This window comes from Chamaea fasciata, unplaced genomic scaffold (genome assembly GCF_029207755.1).
Source record: "Chamaea fasciata isolate MVZ Bird 193981 ecotype frontalis unplaced genomic scaffold, bChaFas1.0.hap1 SCAF_51, whole genome shotgun sequence".
Taxonomy (NCBI): domain Eukaryota; kingdom Metazoa; phylum Chordata; class Aves; order Passeriformes; family Sylviidae; genus Chamaea; species Chamaea fasciata.
This window is the reverse complement of record NW_027094136.1, coordinates 883,708-893,696: the sequence shown is the minus strand read 5'-3', so window position 1 is coordinate 893,696 and position 9,989 is coordinate 883,708. Positions and strand designations below refer to the sequence as shown.

Genomic DNA, 9,989 nt, shown 5'->3' with positions numbered 1-9,989 from the left:
GAGCCGTGGTTTGTCAGGACTTGCTTGATCCCAAAGAGCCCCGTGGTGCATTTGGTGCTGAGCCCTCAGGGCCTGAGAGGAGATGGCACAAACCTTTCCAGGAGTCCAAGTCAGAGGAAAAACCCAACGTGTCTCAAAGCATTCCTGGGGCCCACTGAGGTCCATCCCCAACACAGGCTCCTCATGGACTCCTTGGAGGAGAGAACTGGAGGCCAAGAGTGCCCAAAAACCTCTCAGAGACGGAGTGTGGGAAGGAAAACCCAAAGTACCTTAAAAGACATTGAGTATCTCAGAGCATTAATGAGCCCCACGGAGTGTCAGTACAAAGCCTCTCTAGGGACTAATTACAGCAGATAATTGGAGGCCATGACTGCACAAACCTCTCAGAGTGATTCAGTGTCAAAAAGTAGTACTTTAATGACTCTTGAGTAACTTGAGGCATTAATGAGCCCCACTGAGTGTTGTTAGTGACAAAACATCTCAAGGGACTAATTACAGCAGACAATTGGAGGCCGTGATTGCACAAACCCCTCAGAGACTCCCAGGCAAAAGCAAAACCCAAAGTGCTTTGAAAAACCTGCAGTCCCTGGGAGCACTGAGGAGCCCCCCAGGGCCATTCCTGACCAAGGCTCCCCAGGGACTGGTCCCAGCAGATCCCTGGGGCCACTGGGATGGATGTGGGGGGATGCTGAGGGCAGGACAAGGGGGTGACAGTGCCCAGCCTTGCTGGGGCTGTGCCAGGAGGCCCCAGGGCCTCAGGACAAGGTGTCCCCTCCCAGCCCTTGGTGGCACAGACCCTGCTGTGCCCCAGGGCACCAAGACTTGGCTTCTCCTGGGCACTGCCAGCCCTGCCGGGCCCTTGGCCACGTCCAGCACAGCTTGTCCTGCGCTGTCCCACAGCTGCTGCTGTGTCCCTGCAGGCTGCACACTCCCATCTCGCTGCCCCCCTGGCTCTGCCCTGCATTTCCCTTTCTCTTCTCCCTGATATCCTGGGATGGAACGTGTGAGAATGGTTCAAAGCTGTACCAGGGAGGGTTTAGACTGCACAGGAGAAAGTCTTTCTTTACTGGGAGGGTGACTTTGGGGTTTCAAACTTTGGGGTTTCAAAGCAGGGCTGATGGCTGTCCCAGGAAAGGAGCTGGGACAAGGTGTCCATCGCTCAGGAGCTGTAATTTGGATTGTCACTTGCCACTGTTCCTCTGAGCTCTTCTCTGTTCCAGAGATGGGCTCTTAACGAGCTGGTGGCTCTCCTGAGATGGGCCCGGGAGCAGCCCGGGCAGAGAATGAACTGAGTTTGTCCTGCTGCCATTGTTGGTGCCCTGTCTGGGAGTGCAGATGAGTCTCTTCTCTCTTAACCTGACACAACCCAGCAGGAGCGTCAATCTCCTGAGGCAGCCGTGTTTGGAGGCTGCACACACAGGCACTGGTTTTGTGTAACAGATGATACCAGATCCTTGGGATGGCTTTCCAGAAATGCACCATGCTTAGAGGAAAGGCTTTGTTCTTGGCCTGGCAATGGATTTCTTCAGGGCCAGGATCACAGATTTGTTCCCAAGGCTGCAGATGAATGGATTTAGGAATGGGAACAGGACTGTGTTCAGCAGAGCTCCAGTTCTGTTGGTCCTCAAGGAAACAACTTCTGCAGGACACATGCAGAGAGCAATGCAGCTCCCACGGGCAATGGATAAGGTGATGGGATGGGAAGAACACGTGGTCAAAGCTTTCTTCCTCCCAGAGGCTGCTGGAAGATGCAGAACACAGAAAAGGACACAGATGTCAAATGCCAGAGTCAAACATAAGGAGCCCAGCACGACACACGGTAAGAAGACAGAGTCTGTTTCCCAAAGCAGGCTGGTGTCAGAGCAGGACAGTTTGAACAAGGGGGAGTTGTCCCAGAGGAAATGGGGGATTTTGAAGCTAACCCCCAGGGCCCTTTCTGCCTGGGCACTGTCCCGCTACACCGTCCCCAGCCTATAATGCTGCAGGGGGTTATTGTGGCCAAAATGCAGGAATCGACACTTGGACTCATTAAACTTCATTTTGTTAGACTCTGCCCACCCATCCAACTGTTCCAGATTATTGGAAGAAGTGGATATTTCTGACCAGACTTCTCTGGATGTGAATTACAGAAAAATAGATTATTATAATGCTGTTTGGGAGAACGCAAGTTCTAGTCAAACAGTTGTATGTACTGATATGAATGAGATTTAATTTAGGATTTTGAATAGAAAATATACCCGGCTCCTGGGAAAAAATAAGGAAGTCTCAGCCTTTGAGACGAAGATGCTTCTAGAAAGGAAGTAATTTTGAAGTTCCGGCTCCTAGGCATAAAAGGAGGTCTCTATTTCTTTTGAGATAGTGATGATTTTAGAGAAAGAAGAAGAGAATCCTTGCTTTATATTAGAAAAGCATTCTTAAAATGGTACCCCAAACATGCAGAGGCCCATAAGCAGCTTGGGAACCTGTTATATGGGTGGGACTGCACAGAATCTGCAAAAATTCCGTGTGGTTGCACATTTGTGACCATGAGAACCACCAGACCTTTTCCTGTGGCATGTATCTCCATAAACTCTAGAGAGGCTCCTCTCCCAAGGTGATGCAGGATTGTGTTTAAATAGCTGCAACTGGCTAAAAATCATGGTTTTCTCTCTGTTGAGTGGGAAAGTGAACGGTTTGTGGTAAGTGAAAAGATGTTTGAATGTCTCATTTTTCCTTTTTCTCTTTTCTTAGTGTATGCTAATAAAATCTATCTGTTTTTACTTTTAGGTTGAGCCTCTTTCAGCTTTTTCTCCCAAAATCTTATCTCCCAGCTAGTAAACAAAATTCAGCAAACATAAAACCACCACAGGAAGGGACAGCATCTGCCTTGCCAGGGGCTGGAGCTCAGGCCTTGGCCTTTTGCATTCCTGAAACACATGCAGGTTTGCTCAGCATCAGAGACACCTTTGCCTTGTTTGTCCCCACCTGTCATCAGTGCCTGCGGTGTTCTGCTCTAACTGGAACCTGGGGACACTTTCTCACGCGTGTCCCTCAATGGGACCCATTTAAAACTTCAAGAAACTTTGGCGTTTTTAATCTGACTTTGAGTCCTTGAGAAGTTTTTTGAACACTCTCTCAGGGACTGAGTCTGATGTAAACAACAGCAAATCCCTGAGAGGCTCATTAACATCCTTGTGCTGTGTCTGTGCTGCTGAGCTGGGCCGGGCTCCTGACACAGAGGCACCTCCTGGCAACCAAGATGAGCTTCAAAAAGGCATTTCTCCATCAAAGTGGCTCCTGTGCACAGCCCAGCAGGGCTGGGGCACTGCTTGCAGCCACCCTGGGCCCAGCACACAGGCACTGAGAGCTTCAATCACTCAGGGCTGGGAAGATGCTGAGGACTGACTGGGCGAGAATCATTTCCAGCCCTTGACACCGGAAGCCTCTGGCTGCAGGACAATGCAGCTGCAGCTCCTGCAATGATCTCCTAAAGCAGGAACATCCCATTATGGATTCTGTAAGTACAACTCAGACTATCTCTGCTGTAACCATGTGGACATGCTCAGGGCTTCTGCTCACTCCAGGAATATTTCCAGGACAATAATTTTTATAAAGATAAAATTTACTGAGTCATTGTTTTCAGTTTCTTACTCCTGGTGAACGGGGGGGATAAATAATAAACAACTTCATGTTTAAAAGTCCCTAAGGCATCTGAACTATACCTCCAGTGCTATTCATGGGCTCCCAAAAGTGCTTTCATCCACTCCTTTGCCCATGGACAGCACCAGCATCACCTTCACTGGAGCCATCAGGCTTAGTCTGACCTGTCCTTTCTCCAAGCTCCAAACAGAACCTGCCCCCAGCCAGTGCCCTGCAAACAGGCAGGTTTCTGTAGGGCCAAGGAGGGTGCACAGAGATTTGGGGTCTGTGAGTGCTGGCAGGGAGAGATCAGGAACAGGGAAATACCTCCAGGAGAAAAATCTCCAGGAAGCAGAGAGAAGATCAGGAAATGAGAGAAAACAAAACCCAGAAATGCTGTGGCAGGGAGAGATCTCCAGAGGATCCTTTCCAGTGCAGCCCCTCCCTCGGAACAAGCCCCCTCCCTCTTGTCCCCCAGCCAAGCCTCTGCCCTCAGGGCTGGGGGTCTGTTGGGGGTCAGGTTTGTTCCTTCTTTCTCTAAAGAATTTTTTCCCCAGAAGTTACCAAGGAGACCAAGTGTTGGATACTTGAGGGTACTTAACCAAAACAAAGAGGTGGACAAAGTTAGAAGGAAGAGCTAATGCAGGTAAAAGACAAAGCTTGAGACAGCTGCGGGCTCTTCTTTTTTCGGCGTTCGGGGGGAGAGGGAACGGCTGTTGCTGGCTGGAAAAGTTTCAGCTTGGTGCTCTGAGGATCCTGCAGAGACACCGAAACCAAACTGCCCTATTTTTTGTGAAACAAAACCCTCAAGGATCTTGGTACTGTTTTTGTTTATTATTAATGCTGTAGTTGTTTGGTGAGGGTTTTTTTGTGTTTGTTTACTTTGTAATACATACTAATAAAAAACTGCTATTCCTATTTCCCAAATCTTTGCCTAAGAGCCTCTGATTGTAATTTATAATTAAAAAAGAAAAAAAAGAGAGTGAAGGGGGGGGGGGGTTACACTCTCCATCCCAAAAGAAACTGCAGTTGTTGTTTTTATTATTACCTAGCAGATACCTGTCTTCCCAAACCAAGAGAGGGTCCAAGGCATGAAGCCCCTCCTGTGCAGGCAGAGCTGCAGCAGAGCCATGGGGCAGCTCTGCAGCCCCGGGCCCAGTTCCCTCTGCAGAGCACAGGGCTGGGAGCTGCTGCCTGGCACTGGGGGGCTCTGGGAGGGGGCACAGCTGGCTCAGGGTGACCCTGTCCCCAGTGCCCGGCTGTGGGCAATGCTGTCACTGCAGCCAGGGAAGGAGCTCCATCTCATTTAATCCAGTGCCATCATTAGGACACTTGAAAGTCTCCCTGAGATTTCCTTCCAAGCTTCCAGCTTCCCTCCACAATGCAAACCTGCCCTGTAGCATCTTTGTGTTATCTGAAAGCCCCACGGGGAGACACACAAGTTCTGTGATGGAGAAAATGCTGTTGGGTTGGTGGAATGAGTCCCGTGTGTTCTTGGGTACAAATGTGGGGCTGAGCCCTTGAGAAGAGGATGGACATTGGGTGGACTGTGGTGGATCCATCAGCTCTCAGCAGTGTCAGGACGGTTTTTAAAGGAAACATGGGAGGGTGATCATCCTGTGTAGGGGACAGGTGAAAGCCCAGAGAATCCTGGAACAGGACAGGGTGACAGACCTCCTCCCCTCATTCTCCATGCACCACCTTGCCTCAGAGAACTTGCTCTGTTCTCCCTGAGTGCAGCAGCAGAAATGCTGAGAGTTTCTGACATCAAAAATAGTCAAGTGGAGATGAAGAAAAGCTGTTGAAAAAACTCTAGAACATTTAAACAGACTTTACCATTCCTGGTCACTGGTAGTGGGAGTACAAGCTGACAGAGACTTCTGTATTAACAGGGTTTCAAAGTGGAACACGAGGACAAGGTTCCCTGTCCCCCTCTCACGTCTGCACGGCAAGGCTGAATTGTAAAAACCCTGCATGTAATTGCCCTGAACCTGAAGACCCACTCAGCCAGCACCAACCAGGGCTCCCCAGTTGGAGTTTAAGGAAAATCTGCTAGAAAATCAAAAGGCTGTCAGTGTGATACAGAAGAATGGTCTGTGGGAAAAGGCTTTGATTTTACTGAAAGAACTTTCTCCTAACCTGTCACTGATCTTTTCTCCTTGAACAGGCCCCCATGGCCAGACACAGCAAATGTCCAACAGCAGCTCCATCAGCCACTTCCTCCTGCTGGCATTGGCAGACACGCGGCAGCTGCAGCTCCTGCACTTCTGCCTCTTCCTGGGCATCTCCCTGGCTGCCCTCCTGGGCAACGGCCTCGTCATCAGCGCCGTAGCCTGCGGCCACCACCTGCACAGCCCCATGTTCTTCTTCCTGCTCAACCTGGCCCTCAGTGACCTGGGCTCCATCCTCACCACTGTCCCCAAAGCCATGCACAATTCCCTCTGGGACACCAGGACCATCTCCTATGCAGGATGTGCTGCTCAGCTCTTTCTTTTTGTATTTTTCATTTCGGCAGAGTGTTTCCTACTCACTGTCATGTGCTATGATCGCTACGTGTCCATCTGCAAACCCCTGCACTACGGGACCCTCCTGGGCAGCAGAGCTTGTGCCCACATGGCAGCAGCTGCCTGGGCCAGTGCCTTTCTCAATGCTCTGCTGTACACGGCCAATACATTTTCCCTGCCCCTGTGCCATGGCAATGCCCTGGGCCAGTTCTTCTGTGAAATCCCACAGATCCTCAAGCTTTCCTGCTCCAAATCCTACCTCAGGGAATTTGGGGTTTCTGTTTTCACTACCTCATTGGGACTTGGCTGTTTTGTGTTCATTGTTTTCTCCTATGTGCAGATCTTTAGGGCCGTGCTGAGGATTGCCTCTGAGCAGGGACGGCACAAAGTCTTTTCCACCTGCCTCCCTCACCTGGCTGTGATCTCCTTGTTTGTCGGCACTGTAGCCTTTGCCCACTTGAAGCCACTTTCAGTCTCCTCCCCATCCCTGGATCTGGCATTGTCAGTTCTGTACTCGGTGGTGCCTCCAGTCCTGAACCCCGTCATCTACAGCCTGAGGAACCAGGAGCTCAAGGCTGCAGTGTGGACACTGATCACTGGACGATTTCAGAAACATTAAACTGCTGGCCAGTTTCTGCAAATCACTTGTAATAAACTTGTAATGATTGTGTCATCTTTGATAGCGTTGGTTTGATTGTCAGATTTTTTCCTTTGTTTTAGTTTTCAGTGATGTTCACAAAGCAATGATGTTCATTGTGTCCTTCTTTTCCTTCTCTCTAAGTTTTCTGTGGCCACAGACTGTGTCAGTGAAGAACTGGGCTCTCAGTGACTTTTAAAGGAACTAAAGCATCTCCCAGCAGAGTTTTCACTGGAGATCCCGAGGTTTTTTCCCTTCTCTGGAGCTGCAGCAGCAATGTCTGTGTGCAGAGCTGGGGGCAGATCAGGGCAGGCACAGCAGCTGTGCCCAGGAGCAGCAGCCCTTGGTGTTGGCAGTGCTGCTCCCGTGGCCCTGCCCCGCTGCCCTCCTGGCCCTGGTGTTGCTGTAGGGCCTGAGTGCTCTCGGGAATCGGGCACAGGGCTGGGGGTGGCAGTGCCGGGGCTGCAGCAGGGACAGGCCATGGGCACCGCTGGGGCAGCGCTGACGCCTCAGGGCAGGCCCTGGGGGCTCCAGGCTCCTTGCCCAGGCTCTCTCCAGAACACGCTCAGGCCAAAGCTCAGCAGAGAAAAGTCCCGTGAGCAGCCCCAGGGTGGCTGTGGACAGGGTGGGGGCAAACAGCATCACACCATGGGCATGTCCCTTGGGGAGAAGGATCATCCTACAAGTGCTTCAGGAATTCTCTGCAGGCTCCTGCAGTCCCTGGTGCTGTTCCCTTGCCAGAGGCACCACAGGCCAGGGGGGCACATCTGGGCTGCTGTGTCTGGGTGTGGGGTTCCCTGTTCTGGGCAATGAGGAGGGGCTGCAGAGGCTCTGCAGGACTGACAGGATGGGCTTTGGGGCTGTGAGGAGAAGCTGAGGGACCTGGACTGCTGCACCTTCGGAAGAGGAGGCCCAAAGCTCATCCTGCAACTGATCCAAGGGTGGTTTCAGAGAATCACATAATCAGCAAGGTTGGAAAAGACCTTGGAGATCATCAAGTCCAACCTGTGCCCTGACACCACCTTGTCTCCTCTGATCCTTCTCCAGGATAAACAACCCCAGCTTTCTCAGCCACTCCTCATAGAACTTTTGATCCAGACCCCTCACCAGCCTTGTTGGCCTTCTCTGGACATGCTCCAGCCCTTCAATGTCCTTCCTAAATTGGGGGCCCAGAACTGGACACAGCATTTGAAGTGCTGCCTCACCAGTGCTGAGCACAGAGGAAGAATCAGTGCCCTGCTCCTGCTGGCCACACCATTCCTGATCCAGGCCAGGAGCCATTGGCCTTCTTGGCCACCTGGGCACACTGCTGCCTCATGTCCAGCCTGCTGTCCAGCAGTCCCCTCAGGTCTGTTTCTGCCTGGCCACTGTCCAGCCGCTCTGTCCCCAGCCTGTAGCACTGCAGGGGTTGTTGTGGCCCAAGTGCAGGACCCGGCCCTTGGTCTTGTTAAACCTTCCATTGCTGGATTTGGGCCCTGGATCCATTCTGTCCAGGGCCCTGTGCAGAGCCCTCCTACCCTCCAGCAGATCCACACTCACACCCAGCTTGGTGTCAGCTGCAAATTTGCTGATGGTGGACTCAATCCTCTTATCCAGACCATCAATGCAGATGTTGAAATCCACACTGGCTGGGTCTGATCCCTCGGCCATCCTGTGGGTGCCGTGTGATGGCACTCAAGGTGATCTGTTCCATAACCTTGCTGGGCACCGAGGTCAGGCTGACAGGCCTGGAGTTCCCCAGATCCTCCTGCCAGCCCTTCTTGGGGATGGGCTCACATTGGCACCTCCAGTCCTCTGGGACCTCCCTGGGGAGCCAGCACTGATGAGAAATGATGGAGAGCAGCTTGGGGAGCTCATCCACCTGCTCCCTCATCCCCCTAGGAGGGGGACCATCTGGTCCCAGGGACACCTGTGAGCATCTGAGTGGCTCAGCAGGTCAGCAGCTGCTTCCTCCTGGATTACAGGGGAGCTGTTCTGCTCCCTGTGCCCATCTACCAGCTCAGGAGAACACTTGTCCTGAGGACAATCTGTCTTAATTGTTCGAAACTGAGGAAAAGAAGGGGTTAAATACCTCAGCCTTTTCCTTATCTTTAGTTGCTATATTCCCCCCACCATATCTAATAAAGAATGGATTTTGTCCTGACCTCTCCTTTTCTCCTTTTGCCATTAATGTATTTATAAGAACATTTTTATTATCTATCACCGAAGTGGCCTGGTTAAGCTCAAATTGAGCTTTCACCTCTCTAATTTTCTTTGTGCATGACCTAACAACATCTTTAAACATTTCCTGAGTTGCCTGCTCATCTGTCCAAAGGGGATGCACCGTCTTTTTCTCCCATGAGTTCCTGCAAAGGCCCCATGCCCAGCCAGGCCAGTCATTTTCCTTGCTAGCTCATATTTTGGCACAGAGGGACATGCTGTTCCTGCTCCTTCCAGATTTCTGTCTTGAAGTGTGTCTATCCTTCTTGGAATCCTTTGTTTTTAAGGGCTGTTTCTCTTAAAAATATCAGTACCTGATTTGGCACTCCCCAAATCTGCATCCTGATTAGACTGAAGTCTGCTCTCTGTCAGGCCAGTGTACAAGTTTTTTTGATGCCCCTCCTTCTTTCACAGACTATTTAAAACTCAGTAATTTCATGGTCACTTTGCCCCAAAATGCCTCTGACCACCATTTATCTCCCACCAGCCCTTTTCTGTTTTGGAACAGCAAGAGACAGAGCTTTCCTTGGCAGTGGGAAGAGAAGGAAACCTCCCCAAAGCTTGAAAGGTTCAGTCTGGAGCTGAGCAAAAAGAAAAGTCCCTCCAGGGCAGAATTTTGGTGCAGGAGGCGTCCCAGCGTGAGGCCGGGCCATGGCCTGGCTCTATGTGCCAGGAGCCGGCAGCGCTGGGTGCAGGGAGCCCAGGGAGGGCACAGAAATGCTGGGCTGAGAAATGCTGGGGGGACAGCGAGATGGGCGTGTGCAGCCGGCCAGGGCACAGCAGCAGCACGCACAGGGGGCACAGCCTGCAGGACACATGGCCAAGGGCTGGGCAGGGCTGGCAGGGCCACAGGCACCCAGGCCTTTGTCCCCGGGGCTCTGCCAGCGCCTCTGCAGGCCCCACAGAAGGAACTTTCCTTTCAGGGGCTGCACTTTGCTCCTGCCCGGCCCCTCCCTGAGGAGGCTGGCAGGGCTTGCAGCTTTGTGCCATTTGTCCTCGCTGCCCCTCCCATCCCACTGCCCCACAAGCAG

At 51.8% G+C, this 9,989-nt stretch overlaps 1 protein-coding gene across 1 annotated transcript; it reads left to right on the top strand.

Annotated features, from left to right (window-relative positions):
- Nucleotides 1–5,742: 5,742 nt before the first annotated feature.
- Nucleotides 5,743–6,741, top strand: LOC136304122 (olfactory receptor 14J1-like). Its single transcript, XM_066207774.1, has one exon. It carries the CDS (start codon nucleotides 5,809–5,811, stop codon nucleotides 6,739–6,741), a length of 933 nt encoding a protein of 310 aa, XP_066063871.1. The 5' UTR covers nucleotides 5,743–5,808.
- The last annotated feature ends 3,248 nt before the right edge of the window (nucleotides 6,742–9,989 follow it).

Excerpts from the sequence above, each read along its gene's own strand:
- LOC136304122 (XM_066207774.1), top strand. The coding sequence starts at position 5,809 with ATGTCCAACAGCAGCTCCATCAGCCACTTCCTCCTGCTGGCATTGGCA.